At 40.7% G+C, this 19,661-nt stretch overlaps 2 protein-coding genes and 1 long non-coding RNA gene across 3 annotated transcripts; 1 reads left to right on the top strand and 2 right to left on the bottom strand.

Annotated features, from left to right (window-relative positions):
- Nucleotides 1–1,461: 1,461 nt before the first annotated feature.
- On the top strand, nucleotides 1,462–17,722 carry LOC148392089 (uncharacterized). The gene is made up of 3 exons (XR_015861067.1): nucleotides 1,462–1,630; nucleotides 16,844–17,051; nucleotides 17,565–17,722. It is a non-coding gene; the product is annotated as an uncharacterized LOC148392089 (long non-coding RNA).
- Nucleotides 2,117–6,717, bottom strand: macc1 (MET transcriptional regulator MACC1). Its single transcript, XM_088388046.1, has 5 exons — nucleotides 6,576–6,717; nucleotides 5,474–5,584; nucleotides 3,377–5,397; nucleotides 3,102–3,290; nucleotides 2,117–2,956 (listed from the first exon to the last, which is right to left on the bottom strand). The coding sequence occupies exons 2-5, from the start codon at nucleotides 5,574–5,576 to the stop codon at nucleotides 2,753–2,755; spliced, it is 2,517 nt and encodes an 838-aa protein (XP_088244172.1). The 5' UTR covers nucleotides 5,577–5,584; nucleotides 6,576–6,717; the 3' UTR covers nucleotides 2,117–2,752.
- Nucleotides 9,685–13,621, bottom strand: sp8b (sp8 transcription factor b). The gene is made up of 2 exons (XM_088388159.1): nucleotides 13,365–13,621; nucleotides 9,685–13,074 (listed from the first exon to the last, which is right to left on the bottom strand). Exons 1-2 carry the CDS (start codon nucleotides 13,383–13,385, stop codon nucleotides 11,734–11,736), a joined length of 1,362 nt encoding a protein of 453 aa, XP_088244285.1. The 5' UTR covers nucleotides 13,386–13,621; the 3' UTR covers nucleotides 9,685–11,733.
- Nucleotides 17,723–19,661: the final 1,939 nt, after the last annotated feature.

Genomic DNA, 19,661 nt, shown 5'->3' with positions numbered 1-19,661 from the left:
TTTTAGATCACTGGTGGACTAGGAGTGTCACGCTTGGTGCATCAGGCCTGTCAGCAACTACGCTCTCTGCACATCCCCCACACCGTCGCTGTACACCTGACAAAACTTTTGACCACCACATAGGATTACATTGGATCCAAATAAGAAGGAGCTGATTCAGGGCTTTATAAATAAATTGGACTCCTTTTGCCATCGTTTCACTGACTGATTCTCCGCTGATGTTTCGCAAAGCTCAAAGGGCTCATTTGTGTGCTTCATTTCATGAAATTCAACTTCTGTAAGACCGCTAGATGGAAAAAGTGAGAGAAAAGTGAAGCGGCCAGGATGTGGACAAAGATTACTCACAAAGCTGCTCCAAAACGCTGCCAAACACTTCACGTTGTATTTTTTTTCTTTCTTTCTTTCAGTGAGTCATGTGGTAATGGAGCTTCCTCCTTCCCAGCGGTGGTCATTGGAAGAGGCTCCGTGCAGGCTGTTAGTCAGAAGAAAGGCATTGCACACCTTGTAACACCGCAAAAATGCTGCTAACTCTCAATCATATGTTTCAGGGATTTTCTGAATGGAACAAAAGAATAATTTTGGTATGTTTTTTAAAAAAAGAATGCTTGAGGAAGCGGCAGTACTAAAAGAAAACCCACAAAGCACAGGGGGAAAAAAAGCACACTCCTCGCAGGCCACAAACTATGTTCAAACCCCAAACACTGCGAAGCAGACGTTCTTATCACTACCCCCCTACACACTTTTAATCAGGTTGACTCAATCCTCCCTGATAAATGAAGTGCATGCTTATTAACCGGTATAATGTTTTTCTCCCCACCCACCTGACTTTTCTAATTACCCAACTTGCTCAGCTTTCACGTCATCCATTACTAGATTGTTAGGGTGTAAAGTAAAAGAGGGTGGGTGTTGTGGTAGGAGTCTCCATCACAGCCTCCGCAGTGAGCATAAATCAGCAAGCTAATAAATTGAAAGCCAAATGACTTCTTGGCCCCAACATATATCACGGAATCATGGCGGCAACTCAAATGAAGCTTCGTGCACCCAAGGGGGACAGAGGAATGCTTCTGTTCATACAAAGTGATTTGTGGATGGCTCCCAAGTTTGTTGGCTGCAGAAAGCAGCCTACCACAAACTTCCAAGCTCACTTATCTTAATTTGCAGTGGCTCGTTACTCCATTATAGCTTCGAGTTTGCAGCAAATCTTCAAAATGGGATTTTAAATCTGCTGATGCGGATATTAAGGAACTATACTAATATTATTCTTTATTATGCCTTGGTAGATAATTCTGAACAGCTCATAGTTATTCCATATAGTTTAAACAATGGCGCCATCAACTGGTTAAAACGTGTCATGACATAGTTTGCGCGTCTTTTATTCATCTTGAATAAAGAGACCAAAAGCTGTTGAATTAAAACAAATGTATGCACTGTATTATTAAAACACAGTGACCATATATTTTGCAAAATGCTTAAGTTATATTTAATAACTTTAAACGTCAGATCTGTCGACCGGAAATACTTAACGAGGTGTGCGTGAGCTCCAGGCTTTTTCCGAATGACGCACACCTAGAAAGTATGCAAAGGCGCCTTATTTGAAATCGACTTTCAGAGTTTCAACTGCGTTTGCAATGTAAGTAAGCTTTACACTCTACTCAAACCTCAGCATTGATCACTAAAGTGTTTTATTTAATCAATGTGTGCATAATTCTGAAGTAAACCTGAGTGTTATTTGGCCAAATCCTGTTTTGCATTTGTTTGCCATCATTTTGCACACCTCTGATGCTTGTGTTTGTCTTTAATGCATATCTTTGAGCCTTTAGAACCTTTTAAAAAGCTTTATTTTTTTAAGAGTTTTCAACCCTCATTTAAAAATGACATTCTTGTCTAGTCTTTTGAACTAAATTCAATGTGCCCTTGACCTCAATGTCCATTTCTACAATCACCCAAATCAGTTGGCTCTATTTCCTGTTATAATTTGCAGATTTATTTTGCCTCAGGTTTGTTCCGTCACCCAAAATCAATTCAGTTAAGCAGTGTGTGTTTTCAACTGAAACTAAAGTTTTAAATAGTACTTGCAAAAAGAAAACATGAATAAAATCAGACCACTACAGCAAAATCGTGTACATACAAAATCACATTTATTTTTATATTTGATTCCTTCAGGTGGTTTATTGCAGTTAATGTTTGTTTCCATCAAATGCAACACTTTATTGAGCATGGCATTACTTGAAACAACAATCCATAGTGCATCTTAAAAATATTTGGCGACATTGTGTATCGGACATTACGGTGCTTTCCACAATGTGATGTTACAATACAAAACATCAAGTACATGTTCATATCTCTTTGGGAGAGCATTGAGGAAATATATAAATCATACAATTTAATGCATGTAAATGACTTTCACATTACTTGGTGTCTCAACAGAGTTGCTGTGTGTTTCAAACATAAGTGATAGAACCTCTACTCAAAAGGAAGTCTGGAAGTGCACAGTAATAATAATAAAAAAAAAATACAACATGCGGTAACCATAATTATTTGATTAATGTTGACATTCTATGAGTACAATAAAAAAAAGTAAATTTCAGTTTCAGTGCTAAAAAGTTACCGTTAAGTGTTATCTCATTTAGATTAATACAACGTACTGATGAATAAACAGGCCTTCATTATTTTCACTGTTGCGGTTAAAGAACAAAGACAGTCGATAAACAAACAGAAGAAGTGCAGGGATGATGCTCTGATTACAAAGTGCTTAGATCTTTGGGAATGCGGAGGCCCGAAAGAGATCAAGGCAGTTGACTGTGATGAGGGCGCCGGTCAGCTGCCTCCACTGTCTGGTAGCGGGGTTCTTCATCTTATCTAGGACCAAGTGAAGGTCTTGAATCATGTCTCTGAAACTGTGTCCGTAACGTTGACTCCAGGAGAACAGGAAATCGTAAGCAGGTTTCCACATCAACTGTAAGACAATGAGGAACAACAATACCATTTTTTAAAAAGTGCTACTTTTATTATGTTTTTAAAATAAATCAACAGAAACATATAAGACAGAGTGTCATCAAAATAACTGCGGTTGAGAAAAACTGGAGGACTGATGAACTGACCTGAGCCCCAACTTCTCCATTCTTTCCTCTGTGTGGGGCTTCATAGACAGCAATCTGAGAGCTGGTCAGCTTTCCCATTTTATCGGCGAGCTCCCTCCATCGAACCCCTACCTCCACAGCGGTTGACAGAATAACCGTATTCTGAATCAGCTGGGCCACAAGACTGATATTGTCCATCTTTAACAGACCCTTAAAAGACAAACACACTAGTCAGATTAATGACAACAAAATTGTAACTGCCGATTGTTGACAATGTGAAATATCGTTCTACTTACAGTTATAAGTTCGTGTAGGAATTTCTTGCCACTATTCTCAGCGTGGCAGTCTTCCTTCAGCTTTTCCAGCACACAGGCCACCTTGTCGGCCTCCGTTTCAGCAACTCTGCGAGTAATACTGTCCAGTGACAAATTGTAATACCCTAAGGCATTTGCAAAACCTCTCCAGTTGGTCAGATGCTCCGTGACTAGTGTCTGGATATCCGAGTACATGTATGTGAGCTTCATGAAGGGCAGCGTCATGTTGTCCAGGAGCACCTCTGTGCTCATGCGAATCCCGGTGAAGTCAATCACTTGATCTGCTGTAATGACCTTGACATTTTTGCAATGTATCAAACCAGTTCTCCCCCGGAGGAATGCGATGTACCACTCCTTTCCTTTTGAATTCCCCACGGATCTAACGGTCGCCTTTGATAGGAGAGCCACAGTGTCTCCCTTGAAGTACTCCAGAAGGTAGTCCACACGTGACTGACGGAGAACTGACTTAAGAGCTACACCGTACCATTTTAGGTTCACAGGTCCGTCTTTGAATATAGGAAAATCTGGTGAACGATCCTCGGGAATGGAGGATGTTCTCGACACCTGGACGACTTTTCTACTCGTCTGATTTGACATGCGTTTTTCCAATCGAACGGGTGCCGCTGGAGGTGAAGGGACCTGGAAATGCGCAACGGGGTTGGAGTTTGATTCGGTTATTTGGAGATCTAACTCAAAAGGAGTTATGTCGTTGTTGCTAGCATAAGATAAGGCCACCGGTAAATGCAGCACTGTTCCTATTTTCAGCTGGCTCTGCCTGACTTCTTTCACCTTGTCCTCAAGTCTTATTCTAAACATGGAGCCCTTGACAGTGGTGGTAACAAACAGGTCATGCAGGTTGTCAGTCTTAAGGTGATGCACTCCCCAGAGCTGCAGTACGAGTGGTGGGAGTTGTTTGTTACCTCGACAAATATCTGAAAAGGGAAGCTTTGACGGTACCTCCTTGTGACAGCACACAACTATTACAACTTTGAAAGACGGATGGATGTACCTGGGGCCATAGATGGCAACAGTAATTTGGCGGTGAAGATAATCCCAAACTGACATAGCCGGGGACTGAATAGCTGAGGCCTCTGCAACTGCTATCACATAAAAATGTGTCTTCAGCTGCTGGAGCTTCATCTGCATCATGTTCTCGACAATGTTACAGTCATTCACTCTAATATAGGGCCCTTCTCGTTTGCAAGACAAGAGTCCGACCACTGTGGTCAGGAGCCGACTAAGCGGGTCTCGCCGTACTTCTCCGGACAGTTTGATTTTCAGGGAAATGGAACTTTTTGTGTTGATGTTGCTGAGGACTACTTCCAGAAGTGGACTCATAGTGGTCATGTAGTTGTTGTTGAGTCCAGGAGGAGGGTCAAGCATTGCCTTCAGTGTTACTTCCTGAACTTCACCAGGAGGGACGTGGCCTTCTGGGACAGAAATACTGATTTCCGAGTCTGGCAGCTGGACTGTGCCTCCATCATGGCCGATTTTGCAGATGACCTGAAAGTTTGAAGCCTGAGTCTGAGCCCATCCGGGACTCTGACTTATCAGATTTAGGTCCAGGCAGGAGCGAGTTAACTGTCGGTGGCTCAGCCAAGCCATCTTGTAGGCTTCTCTATCATTTTTCAGCCATTCAAAATCAGGATTTAGAACAGGCTGTGGTGGTTTGAAGAGGTCTCTCCTTTTTGGTGCCTTTTGCTCAGAATTTCCATCCAGAAGGTCATTGGCACTCCTCCATCTCCCCGATCTGTTATCTTTGTTTTTCTTTTCCAGGAAGTTCCCTGCGTTGTCTTCATCTGAAGATGTGCTGATAGTGTCCCCATTTTTTGTGTTCAGGTGGTTTACAGTCTTATGGAATGTGCCGGATGTGTTGGAAATAAGCTTATCTGAGTTGCCGTGCACAATGTCATCTAAGAAAGGATTTGACTCAGACAGCTTGTTCCAAAAGGGATTTTGTCTTGACTTGTCACAGCTTTTTCTTGTTTGAGGCTCATTTCCATCTATTAAAAAGCATAATTTTAGCAATAATTCTACTTTGAAGACAATATGATATTGTTTAAAATTTAAAGACGTTACCATTTCGATCTTTACCATCCAAAGCATTTTCATCCAGATCAATCAATGTCCCCTCAGATTTGCTTCGTACAAGACTCCCTGCACACGGCAAGGAGTTTGCCATATTTTCATCTGTAAAAAGGAAAAAAAAATTAGACTGTGGTAAGAAGAAAACGAATCTGAAAAGAAGGCAGTAATGTTGCTTATAGGTCATTTAGACTCCTAAAATTTATATTAACCTCCCCAAGTTGTAAATGAACAATAAAGTGAACACAACGATCGTGCTAACACGCAAAAACGGACTTCTAAAGGAATGTAAACGAACATTTGGAGCAATACTACATTGTCCTAAAGGTTAGACACATGTTAACTCAATTTAAAAGTTTTATTTTGACTTTTAAATTTTTTATTTAATTTAGAAAAAAATCCGCGATGTCGTGAAGCCGCGATAAACGAAACGCGAAGTAGCGAGGGATCACTGTACTAACATTTTCCTACATTACATACGCACCATTTGTCATCTAGATTTGAGAAAGGAAGTAGTTGCAACTCGGAATACCTGTCACCTATGGATGAAGTAAATACTTTTCACATAACTATGAAACAACAAAGACTTGACTGCTCAAGTTACTTTTTCTTCAGTACAGAGAGTTAGTATGTCTTTTGCAGGGAAACAGTACCCGAAGTGGAAGAAAGCCTCACTTGTTAGTGTCACGTTGTTGCTCTAAAGAGGTTTCAACTCATTCATGGCATGTCACAATGAGTCAGTCATCAATAATAAGCTTTCTTACTACCAATGCACATAAACAGGTTAGTCTTGTCAGGCATTCTGACGTTTACAGTCTTTCTGCGCCACTAGTTGAGAACTGTCCATACCGTCCATTTTCACCACTAGATGAGACCAATGATCTTAAGAAATATACTAAAACTGATATTTTCATAATATTTTCATATACATTCAAATGAGAGAAGCCCAGGACATAAAACAAGAAGTGTGTCAGCGTTCCGACAGGTGTGTGTGTCCAGTGGTTACACATTAATAACGCTTAAACTGCCTCTTCAGTATCTAGCCATGCTGTATATAACAATGATACTTTGAAACAGAAAAAAAAAAATCTCCCACCGTCGGCATGAGATGTTTGTAGTTTTTCCTCTGCTGCGATGTCAGAAAAAGCTCCAAAAGCATGAACCTTTAGATTTATGAAGCGTGTCCTCGTCACGGTTGCGCTTTGCCTTCACACACCAAGCATGTTGGGATTGCGAGTCTGAGGAGGGACACATTTGCCCGGTGGAGGAGGGGCCTGTTCGCTGTGTGGGACTACATCCCCCACAATGCATCTCTGTGTTTACGCAGGAGATATTGCAACACCTGAAACTGAGCGGCGGTTTCGGGGGCTTCTAGATAAGCGTGCCAGTGACGATAGATGTTGCACTGGAAGCTAAAACGTGTGATTTAAATCAAGCATATTTAATTTAGCTAATAAATAAATAAAATAAAATACAGCAGAGTGAAATTCTGCTATTCCGGTTCCCCAATAGTGCTAAAGAGTTGTCTGTGGAGGGTTTTTTTTGGTACTGATTTTACTTTGTTTGGGTATCACTGCTTTTTTTTGTGTGATAAAACCCAAAAAGAAGGTTAACTGGAGTTAACCCCATCAAGGACAGCAGCCATGCTATCTAATTGACCATTTACTCATTAACTACATGAAGGCTGTCATGTTTATAATCAAGCACAGGGCCACGATTTTTTTTTTCATACTATGTATATATGATTTAAATACATATATTTGTGCATATGATTATACGTAAAATGGCACTTCATATTAATACAGATGAAAATCTTATTCTGCATTTAAATTGTAAATGAATTATGTATTAGCACATGGCTTTATTCACCTGCAGACAATATCTTACTTTAATTAAAATTTCATCCATCAATCTGTTATCATCCCTTAATTGTTTTGTTCGTAAATGCGATCAATTAGTAGTCTTAGAACGCTTTTCAGTATTTAGTGAACGCATCTAACGTTGCTTCGTTTTTGTTTTCAGTTTGCAAGCAAAATGATCTTAAAGTGTTTTCACTTCTTGAGCCGCATGGGGGTGCCAATGCACTAACGTTCCTTTAATTCCCATCGGTCACGCTTTTTGGTTTCACTGAGTCAATATGGAGACCAACTCTGAATCAGTTAAGTTAATTCATATTATCACAATAGTCAACAACAGTGCAATGCAAGGCTTTAAAATCGTGCCCAGTGTCTAAGTTGAAACTATCTATACTGTGTTGTGTTAAGTGGGACCTCCAAATATGGACACAATCTGTATAAGGTTTTTCAAATTTTAAAATATGTTTTACCATATCATATAATGAAAAAAGAAAAGAAAAGAAAAACTCACTGGTGGATTAAAATGGTAATGGTTGCTCTCTGAGGTGAAGTCTCACAAGATTTGCCAGTGTGCATGATAAGTATTGTTTTATAAATGTGTATTTGAGAGATATTTTTTAATGGCTACCCTAGTATGATAAAGGTTGGGAAATAAAGGTTGTATAAATTAAATAAGATGGAGCCCAATTACAGTCACAGAAAAAGAAAATACATTTTTATTTTATATCTGAGAATACTTTTCCATTGCAACTCTTCAGCTGGTTGTTTCACTCATTTTAAATTAGTACCCTGTCAGAGTACGAATACTCTGATTTGTTTTACTTTGAATGTTATCCAAAACTCAAGATCAGTCCATTTGGTAGCAGTGGTCGTTACCAAGCCTGTGATTTTGTCTGGGAAAAGAGTTGCAACAGTTGATCTTGAGACTGTTGCTTGTGTTACAATTGACTGGGTCAATATGTGGTTTGGCTGGAAACACTATTCACATCTAACTGCTATGTTCTTCATCCACGATTGGCAGCCTTCTGATCATTCTCACCCTTGTGGAGAGTTGGTGTTGATGACGATACCCTCATTGAGAAGCTGACTGCATATGTCCAGAGAGGATCTCACTTGACCAACATGTCATGGCTTCATGTTTTTGAGTGTCACCTTTTTGTTATTATATCTGTATCTTAGGCATAGAGTAATGGCATTTGATTTTCAGAAAATGAAGCATCAACATTTTCTCTTGACACTTTTGGTGTGGATGGATGTACTGGTGTGAAAAATTGAGATAGTAAGACAACTTAAATCTTTAACATTAATGCATAAAGACGCAAATACATTTATAATTTTGACATGAGAGTGTCAAAGTTGTTTTGTTGCAGCATGGTTCCTCACTACTGCAAATTACTTCTTTGTAGATATTGGTAGATTTATTCCCGTTTGACAGCATCAAATAACCGCGTAATTATGTGTTATTTAAAAACAAAACTTGATTTCAGTGAGTTTTATCCAAGTTAAAAATTTATCAGAATTTACATAGTTTGCAAAAGCTTTTTAAACGATAGAGGGCGCTAAAAGGTTGCATATTGAAGTAGACGCGCACGTTCATCCTTTCAGTAGAGATGACTTTAAAAATGTATTTATTGGAATGTGTAAATGCCGCCTTTAATACCTAGATATTCTTTGTTTCGCGTACTCTGCAATTATAGTTCTTAAAGGTTTTGTTACATCATAATCTTTCTCCGTGTGTTCGAGGTATTGTGCAACACAAATAGCCATACAGTTTGCAGAGCGCAAATTGAATTCGCCGAGATGTTTATAATCACGATGATAAAATTGAAATTAAATTAAAAAATCAAATACACACGGGTATCTTTATAAAATGATATATAGAGCATCTACTAGAAATTAATTGCTTTCATAGGTGAAACTTGGCCAGTTTTGTATACTTTACTCTTAAATACAAAGCTGCCTTTTCCAAATGTAAAGACTGAATTTACAAGGGAAAATGTAAGTAGTTTACGTTTATTTGCATTAAGTTAAAATAAGATTCGCAGACCCCCGCTGCGGCCGCCTGGTACGTACATGTTCTCAATTCATAAAACGTGTTAGTGTTGTCGTCACTTTTTTTGATTGCGCAATTAACAGTGTCACTTGGAATAAACGCTTTTTTCATTACTGAATTATTTTAAATAGATATAATCTCAGCACGTTTTCAATATACGACAGGCCGAGAATCACAAGGCAACATTCACAACCAAAATTAAAATAGTGTAAATGAAGTCAAACTTGAAATAAAAATTTAGAGCACTCACACATACAGAGCTGCTAATACATTGGCCTGAAGGAATTTTCATAAACAATAACTTAAAAGTCAGCCTAAATAGCGATATGTATTTTCATTTTTTGATACTTAACCCCACATGCAGCTATTTTAGTTATTGAAACTGAATACAAAATAAGGCCCCGTTGATGTAAAATATAAACCATCTAGTGATTGGAAAAAGTAACCCATCTTTAAAATGTTTCAAAATAACATACAGAATGATTTCCATTCATAGAAAAAAAAAATCACTTTCATTGCCAATCGTTTAATCGACCCAACAAAGTGATTCTGAGTCCATACTGACTTTATTGAGTGGCTCACATAAAAAGCCATTCTCAGAAGGAGGAAAAAAAATGACATCATTGTAAAATTAAAATCACTTTACAACATGCTTACTTAAATAAAAAAATAAAAAAAACAAGACTGGGTAATCTGTAACTCATTTCCAAACCTTACAAATAAATTCAAAAGTGCGCCTAATCATATAAACCCCTAAATACAAGAAAAGTCGTGGTTAAATAGAACTCCCCACAATACATTTCATAACATGTCAAAGCAAAAAAAATCCAAAGTACATCTCCGTATATTTTCAAATATTTACTAGAGTCCATATACAACTAGAAATAGCTATACAAAATCGTCTCCTGGACAAATACATTACTCACCTTTGACATGGGCGTATATATTCTAACCTACATGGTTCAATATTTACAGCACATTTTGCAGTCACACAATCGACCTCCTCAACTGCAAACTTGTGGATTGGACACAAACTGTGTGTGTGTTGGGAGTGTGTGTGTGTGTGTTTTGTGTGTGTGATGGTCAGATATAACAAAACCACCCCATAATTATATTCCTTTTATTCCACACCAAGCTATGTTAATCTCTCCTTCTCAATTATATAAAGTGCCAGAGTTTGCCCGTGAACAAAATGTATGACAGCACAACTTTTTGCAACCCCTCCAAAAATGCACAATAAGGCGTGAACCAAACTTTCCCCTCCACTTTTACACGGGGATATTTCTATTAGAATAGCAACATGTCAGTTTAAAAAGAAATGTATTGTTTTTCCCCCCAAATAAATGACACGCATGATGGAGAATTGCACTGTATCTTCACTGTCACGTCTTTTTTTCAATAATGCATCTAGGCCTATATTTTCCCCAATTAATGACATGGACTTTTGAACACTTAAGTATCATGTACTCAATTATTAGTGTACTGACCTAATTTAACGATAAAATACACTTATTATGGAGCGTTGTGCGGAAGTCAGCACCCCCCCCCAAAAAAAGTAGGGGCCTATTTTCGCAATAAAAATGCAATGGATCGTTGTGGATACATGTCTATACACATTCATTTTCCAACAGGAAAAAATGTGAATTCCTATTTTCTTAATACATGATGCGTTAACATACACGTTTCTGTTTCAAAAGAAAAATATGTATGCCCATTCTTTCAACATTGTTTATTGTAATTTCTGCATACAAAAAAATGTATAGGCTTATTCTCTTAAAAAAGAAATTAATTATTGTGCATATACCTTAGTATAAATACACTTGAATGCCCTTTCGTAAAAAAAAAAAATTGGTTGATTTTTAAATTAGATGGAGTTTTATGCATACACTAAATGTTATCCACTGTCTTTAAAAAATTGATTATGGAGAAATGCACTATAGCTCATTATCTTAATAAATATATTGTGGATACGCCAAAGTATATTGCCTAGCATGTCACTATTGGGAAATGTATAGGCCTATTTTATTCATGACAGTTGCGATGGTGCATATGCACCAAAGTAGGGGATAATTCTAGAAATGTGTTGGCCTTTTTAATGAAACATCCACCAAAGTATTGTATAATCTTCAAGTCCGAGATAATTCCAAAGGCCAGACGGTGGAACTTTGTGCACATACTCACGTATGAGAAACGTCTAAGCCTATATTTTCACATTCTCAACGACACCCGCGATGGAGCATTACGCACACAGTACGTACAGTAATGTCCGCCACTGTCATGTCTCTGCAGAACATTTCCCGACACTTTCTTGTGGTTCACACACTTTAAACGACAATCAAGCCGAGTTAGAGGCCATTCATGCCCACCACACCCTGTCTCGCCTCGGCCGGGTGCAACAGGTCCGGGGAGTGGCACGGGGGGCTCCCCGGTGCGCTGTGCTCGCTATCGGTATCGCTCCCCCTCTTACCCCCGCTGCCTCCAGAGCCCGAACCGGCCGACCCACCGGCGCTGTGAGTCTTGACGTGCTTACTCAGGTGGTCGCTTCGCATAAACCTCTTGTTGCACACCGGGCAGGCGAACCTTTTCTCCCCAGTGTGCGTGCGTAAGTGTCGCTGGAGCTCGTCGGAGCGCGTGAAGCGCTTGCCGCAAAAGAGCCAGTTGCACACAAACGGTCGCTCGCCGGTGTGCCAGCGCAAGTGCGCCTTGAGGTGGGACGTTTTCCCGTAAACTTTCCCGCAGCCGGGGATGTGACAACTGTGGAGGCCCTTCCTCCGGAGGCTGGCGCCAGCCGGTCCCAGTCTCTCTGCCTCCTGACAGTTGGGACAGTCGCAGGTGGCTCTGCCCGAGTAGCGCCGCGCCGATGACCTCGGGGACGCCGCTAAGGAGGCGGGCGGACCCCCTGAGAGCATGGCACCCCCCGCACCGGTTAACGGAGATGGGGTTGTGTCCGGATACGAGGAGAGCACCGGTTTGAAGCCGTCCATCAGGTGCTGGCCGGTGGACAACAGGTGCGGAGAGGGGTTAGTACTGAAGGCTGAGTGACTTAAAGTGGAATATTCAGAATTATATCCGCCCAGGGGAGAGTGCAAGGACGTCTGCAGTCCACCGGAATGTAACGACGTCTGTAGTGCTGCTCCGTTGGGGTTCTGAACGTCAATCCAGCCGGCTCCCACGTCCCACCACGCGGATGCCCCTGTGGTCCCCACCTCTCCCGCGGGGATACCGGGATGAGACGACTTGAACCACGACTCGTACGGGTGCGCCACGCTCATCCTCGGGTAGATGCCCTGCAGGCTGTCCACGGACGTGTGCACTTTGGAGATGAACATCGGCTGGTGGCTCGACTCCTGCGAGCCGTTCGACACGGACGCTTGGAACACGGAGTAGTCGTTTCCAAAGTGGGAGCCGGGTGAGGCGCCGGACGTGAGGGAGAAGGCGCTGGAGCCCGTGGAGCCGTTGGAGGAGAACGAGTCCGAGATGGCCGAGCCGTTGCGGGACACCCCGAAGCCGGACAGGCCGGAGCCCAGACTGCAACTGCTGGCGGCGGCTCTCTTCCATGGGTGGAAGCCTTTCCCGAAAGAGGAGGAATTATCCGAAATGGTGGAAGGCGAAGGGCTCGGACTCCCTATTTTGTTACATGTTGCAGCCAACATGGCTAAAGGAGTCGATCCCAACCTCGGCTCCTCCTGAAGGGACACGAAAGCAGCAAGTTAGCGAGCGCACTGATTCAACATGCGACGAACAAAAAAAGACGCCTTGAATCTTGCATCAGCAATCTGCGTACCTGGACAAACTTTTACAAACAAGAGAAGCGCACCAGACACAACTTTATTCCCATCTACCGAAAATAGAAGCCAAGCACTGCCTTTGCTGTAACTTTGCCCCCAGATTTGAAAGTGTAATCCCCAAGCAGGAGAGGAGCAGCCAATGACAAGAACTAATTGAAGCAGTAAGAAAGTCCTTTTCGGAGACTCACCCCTAGAAGTGAAGTTGCCATCACACACAAAAAAACCCACAGCCCTCCTCTAGAGGATCTTTTTATATTTATGAATCCGAGCAGCGTTTTTTTTCTTTTCTTTCCTTTTCTTTTCTTCTTCTTTTTTTAGAGGTGAGCAATACAATGATGCGTTCCGCCCATTCTTCCACGGTCCCGCGGCTCCTCTCCGGCTTTGAAGTGGCGCTGTGACACGGGCGTCCAATCAGCGGCTCCAGCGTGCCGTGCGGCCGCCGCACGGCCCCCGTGAGGTCATCAATAGACAGGGCTCTCCACCCCCCAGGCCGCCCCCTCCATAATAAAAGACAGCGGAAGGAAGGTAAAGTTAAATGAGAGTGAATAAGGAGGGAGGAATTAGGGGGCCACTTATTGAGATTTTTTACAGAACATCACTTTCCATAAATTAGAAGAAAACTGCTTCAAGGGAGGATGAGCACGAGGGCGTCAATAAATGTTTTTCATTAAAAAAAATCTCACTCCTTTTTGCTTACAGATGCAAAGTATCATTAACTACACGTTTCTCATCTATACTAAATAATCCTCCGAAAGTGTTTATTTAATCACGACATCTTTTGCGCTTTAAATTCAAAGTTGCATGGTTTAAACTTAATATAAACAAACTTGAGCAGCATATAAAGGCAGCTTTGTTCTCCACCCTTGTGATCCTATATTGAAATAACTTTCACATAATTGACGTCAATTACGTTGGCGCTTTTGAGTATATGGTACACATTTTGCAAAATTAAAAAAAAAAAAAGAGTGCCGGTAGATAATAATGTTGGCGTCTCGATTATTTATGGAAATAAATGATTGCACTACATGGCTCAAGCTGGGTATCAAATATAAATATTGCTTCTGTTGAATGGGGTTCACTGACATTTTTTTCCCCCCCCCGAAGACCCTTAAGTAACTTAGGGGCAAAAGCGTGCATGCAGCGTTTAGATGCACGCCACTCTCGTTCGACTCTGCTTTGCATGCAGCGCGTACTGGAAGCGTACATTTCATTTGAATTTCAAATTTAATAACACGGGAGGTTTTTAATCATCTGCACTTTTATTTGTTTGATATTAACATGCTTATTGACCGGCTCTGTTGACCAGCTTGGTCATTACAGGACAGGGAAAAGTTAATTAAAACGACCAGGGATTATTCATCACATCATCTGCCTTGGCCATGTCGCTTCCTTTATTACACAGCGTGATAGATGGACCGCCTGATTAATTCTTGTGTTTCTACCATTGGACACAAGCTTCCCCCCAGTATTAATTCACACTACTTTGCTCACAGGTGTATAAAAAATGTTACCGTTATATATATATAAAAAAATGTCGCACAGGTGCAAATGTTGAAAAAAGGCGGATTTAAATGACGTTGCATCACGTTTTACACGTGTTGCTAATGTCATATTTATTGTTTGACATACATTAGGCCTAATTACATTATTGTTATTATTATAATATGCATTTTTTAAAAACTTTTTTTAAAAACAACATATAAGACCGACTGTATTTTTTGGTAATACAAATCGGGAACAACCGTTTATTTGCACGTTGTTAGGATTTAAAATCTTAAAATATAACATATTAGGAAATCATATTGTAATGTAAATATATATTTGTTCGTTGTGTACTGCGCATTCATTAAAAAGACCCCCGATGGCGATTAAGAGGTAAACAAACGATCAATGACTTTGGCTGGGAATACTACTGTGACAATAATGACAAAATTAAATATAATGAATAAATAAATAAAGAAATAAAAGCTACATACCGTTTTCCTGCGCTCCGTTGCGCACCGATCAGTGTTGTCTTTCAGCACGGCACAACCCCATGCGGGCTGTATGGGGCAGTGTGACTGTGCACAGTGGACATAAATGATACACTTGTAATTCCTTTAGCTCTAAGTTAGAAGACAGTCCGCCAACCCCCTCCATTACAATATGCAAAGTTGATGCCCTGTAAAGAAAAGAAAAAAAAGATGTAATATGTAATAAGAAATAAATATGTGTTTAGTTATGTATGATTGGGGGTGATTCCATTTTTTAAATAAATCCATTACAAGAGTGAGTCTTGCACATGAGGCTGTGGTGCATGGGGGTGTGTTGAGGGGGAGTATGGGGGTGCACGCTGGGCCCTTGGTGACAAATTAGCAAGTGATCATTGCAGCAAGGCCCAGGTCAAAGGTTGGCGTGACAGCCAGTATGTTGCTTCTGTGAGGACAAGTAATGCAGTGAAATAAAATCTCAGATTGCCTCACTCGCATCTTCAGTGGCCTGTTGTGTTCAGATGGTGCACAGGTTGCTGCGATGGCTGTAACTGTAAGCCACCCCGAACAGATGTCCCCATTGAAAGCTTTCTTTGGGGCTATATTACCGCCATGACATCAAACTCCAAACCTGTCCCCTTGGCCGCCATAATGAGCGACTTATTCCGGGCCGCTGAGCACGAATAAAGTGGGTGCAATATTGCGTGCGGCACAATCGCTCCACGCACTAAACAACTGGAGCCGTGGCTGTCGACTCTACACTTTGATGAGGAGCTTTGCCTTCCTTGTGGAGGAAAATAAAATACTAACTTGGGGTCATCACTTGTGGCGTCACAGTATAAAGTCCTAATCTACTTTCCTTCTTATTGAATGAGTTTTAATCTCATAACCACAAATACAGGATTCCATGAGTTTTCCATTTTTGTCCGAGGAAGTTATGACTAATTATTTGATTACAAAGATATTCTTATTGATCCAGTATTGATGACAGAATGTACAATAAATCTGTTGCCATTCTTACAACAGACTAAGTCATGGCTTCCTCCAAGTATATCCGTTTAATTAAACATGCCCCATTCTCACACTGAGTACGTCAGCCTGAGTCAACTGATATGACATCATTTTTACTGTATTTCAGTCGTCATAAGTTCAGTGATAAATAGGTGCCTTGGCTCTATAAAGGAAGGGAAAGATTTTTCTTAGATACCCCAATTAGTCATATTTGGGGCATTATAAAGGTATCTACATTTTAGTGTTAAAAATGCAACCTATGTTATAACTGTAATTACTTCAAATTGTACTTTGTTGGCATAATTTAATCGTTATCTGAACTCTGTTGCTAAACAAAACAGCAGCATCCAAGTATGTTGATCAACCGGCTGTGATGAATGAAAATGTTGCAACCAGTTCTTGTAGTGGATATTCCGATGTTTTAAATTATTTTCCCTGGATATAGTTCTGCTAATATTGTTAAACATGATTAAAGATGAAGCTCCATCCACATCTACAGTTGAGTAAATAAACACATCTGGCGATTATTTCCAATTTTCAAATTTAATGGAATGTGAAGGGTTGTAATCTCTGACATACAAAAATGACTGAATGAATGGATGAATTCACTGATGTAATACCAAATAAGATGCACTGTTGCTTGTTTTTGTTTTTTTTCTCAACATTTTTTTTTGCTTCTCCACCAGGAGGTTTGGTGGGAAGAGCAGATGTCCATGTGCACACGAAGCTGCCAAGAGGGTCCAGAAAGAAAGGATGCTCAGACACAAGGGCCCCAAATGGTGTGACAAAGGATGTGCAGGAAGGCCCTCTCCGCCTGGGTGAGCCCCAGAGAGGGTCCCCTCCTCTGCCAGCCCGTGTGAGCCAAAGCCTTGTGCTCCTCACCACGACCATGAGGTGAGACAACAACATGCAATCAAACACATGCATGACCAAACAAGTGCAAATGAAGGTGAAATTTTATCTTATGCAGTCTGGTCTGCCATTGAAAAAAAAGTGAAAGTAAAAATACACATTTTTATTGGCATTTCTGATTTCTAAATAGATTTTTTTGGTTTATTGTTGTCTTCCAGTGCCTAAAACATTACAACTGTACATTATAGTTTAGTCTAGCAAGTTATTATGGATTAACTGTCTCTGTTTAAATTGTCAATCATAAGCAATATGATTCCTTCCGCACATTTAAAAATCAATTAGTATAAATTATTCTTTAAAAAAGGATATCCATGTGTTTATATAACAAATTGTGTAAAAAAACTTTTTTGTCTCACACAAAATTTGGAATCATTTACTGAAAGAGACTCAAAAACAATATCTTTTTAAAAGCACCAATAAAATAATACGTGTCTTGGTATCCTGGATGATGTCAACATTTATTATTTTGGTGACCGCTAGTTTTCTCTTTCATAGCTACTCTACTTAAATTATTCTCCATCCATTCCCCCCCGCCCCCAAACGAGATGACCGTGTCATGAGGCCTTGACCGTGTTCCAAGCACAGGTGTGCCGCCTGGCCCAAAGTGAAAGGGATGCGGTGAACCATAAACAATGATATAAATGTCTGACAAATAAAATGGCTAGTTAACAGTCTTTTGACTGCTCTAACCTCTCAGCCTTTTGTCGAGTATCGATCAGACAGCTGTTCCCGGCTTTGTGTGGCAAGGCGGGAGCTTCTGGTTTCTCCCGCACGGATGAATGAGAGCTGCCAAAACACTTTTCTCCTCATCTGTACTTCGATCTGCCTCAATGAGCAAATATTGAAATGGAGAGCAGAGCCTCCTCTTGACTTCTAATTCATCTTCTATATTTCAAATGAAGCTACACAGAAACATTTTTCTTTTTTTTTTCCTTTTAGCCCACAATTATCTTTTATTACAAATCGGCAATTTCATTATAAGTTGGTATTTTTGGTTGGCATGGAAACCTATAGCTGGTATAATGTGTCTCTCACGATTGCATGTTAATAATAAACATGTTTAGAATTGAGGCGTGACAGAACTACGTCGGGATAGACGTCTAACGATCCATCCCGGCTCCTGTCAGTCAAATGCAGCAGCCAAGACTTTGTCCTATAGCTCATGTAAAGCCTCGACGCTGCCTCGGTGTTACAAATGATTCTTCCTCTATTAACAAAATTAAATGTGTGGAATAATTTATGCGTGCCTGTTGGATGTTATGATCTGCATCCCGTGTGATAGATTGCAGTGTTTGTTTATCATAAACCGAAATAACTGTTGCCGCCTGGCGTGACTGCTGCATCTCTTCTTATTGACTTTGACTGAGGCCAACGTTGCACTTCGTCAGCAGCCGTCTAGAAGAGACAGGCGGCCGAGGTACAAAGTGAGGTACTTAGGATTAGCATCGGCTCTTCAAGTTTCACTAATTATCCTGCTGGAGGCATTCTTTCTCGCTAAGAATGGAAGTGCGGGCGTACGCCTGTCACCTCTCAAGTGCGGCCGGACGGGCTGGCGGGTGGGCGGGGGTCGCCCGCGAGAGGCGCAAGACAGAGAAATGTTTGCTTTTCTGTTATGTCATCCGAGCAGGCACAAGAGGAAGACAAACTGGTTGTGTTTGCTGAGGCCAGCTGAAGCCTGCACACAAACACACGTCTCCTTGGAATCTTTTCAAATGTGGACGTGATAACAAAACAAACAGAAAAAAGGGGGGAATTACCAAGTGTCACGCTTGGGTGTTGATTGATAAACAAATATGGCGACTTGTTGGCAGCCTGTTCTCTGGTGTTCATTACGCTGTGAAAATGTGCTTAAATATATTTACACTGAGTTTTCTGAGAGGTTCATTATTGTGGTAGCGTTGCAGGACTGCATGATGTAATGCAGGGAAATATTTTGAACACTGGTTGTGATAGCAAAACTCATAAAGGGGAGGGGTGGGGATCACTAAATGGTATGCGCGACTGTTTAGCGATAAGCAAATACATGCTGTTGAAAGATTAATAGCCACGACTTGATACACGGCCACTAAAAATAATAACGCTCAGTTTTGATCGACAGTGACGGAGCGGAATTTGTTTCGCAATATGTTTATGATTACAGCGTGGTTGGAGTTTGTTGTGGTGTCCAACTCTCTCTCACTATGATAATCAATATAATATAATTCCAACAATAATCATATTTTTAAATTACACATGACCACTTTTTGATTATGTTGTTTTAAACCAACATGAGAGGAACTAATGAATATTACTCGAAGCTGGTGCAATGTTCGATGAGTATGGATCTTCTTCTACTCCGCAAAGAAAACAATGCTTTAATTAAGAGTCAGTCCGATTTCCCTGAGGAGAGATTGTCTGCTTCCATTAACTTAGTTTATCATATAATAGAGAGGTTGCCTTGTCCTTCGTCACCTAGACAATTGGTTTTAATCAGCCACTAGGCCTTTCATGGCTGATCATTTATGCTAAATTGACAAGGGTGGAGGATGTTGCGCAAAATCATTACGACAGGGCTCATGTTGCCGCCTGTCACCGTCTACTTTTAGCCCGGCT

The sequence above is a fragment of the Syngnathus floridae genome, chromosome 10, assembly GCF_059516105.1.
Source record: "Syngnathus floridae isolate MCC-2025c chromosome 10, RoL_Sflo_1.0, whole genome shotgun sequence".
NCBI classification, from domain to species: Eukaryota; Metazoa; Chordata; class Actinopteri; order Syngnathiformes; family Syngnathidae; genus Syngnathus; species Syngnathus floridae.
Note: the sequence above shows the minus strand (reverse complement) of the source record. Positions and strands in the feature narration are given on the sequence as shown.

Coding starts and splice junctions, on each gene's coding strand:
- macc1 (XM_088388046.1), bottom strand. CDS start 5,576: ATGGCAAACTCCTTGCCGTGTGCAGGGAGTCTTGTACGAAGCAAATCT. Junction 3,291..3,376: donor TCCTACACGAACTTATAACT/GTAAGTAGAACG, acceptor TTGTCTTTTAAG/GGTCTGTTAAAGATGGACAA. Junction 2,957..3,101: donor ATGGAGAAGTTGGGGCTCAG/GTCAGTTCATCA, acceptor ATTGTCTTACAG/TTGATGTGGAAACCTGCTTA.
- sp8b (XM_088388159.1), bottom strand. CDS start 13,385: ATGGCAACTTCACTTCTAGGG. Junction 13,075..13,364: donor TGGCAACTTCACTTCTAGGG/GTGAGTCTCCGA, acceptor GTGTCCCTTCAG/GAGGAGCCGAGGTTGGGATC.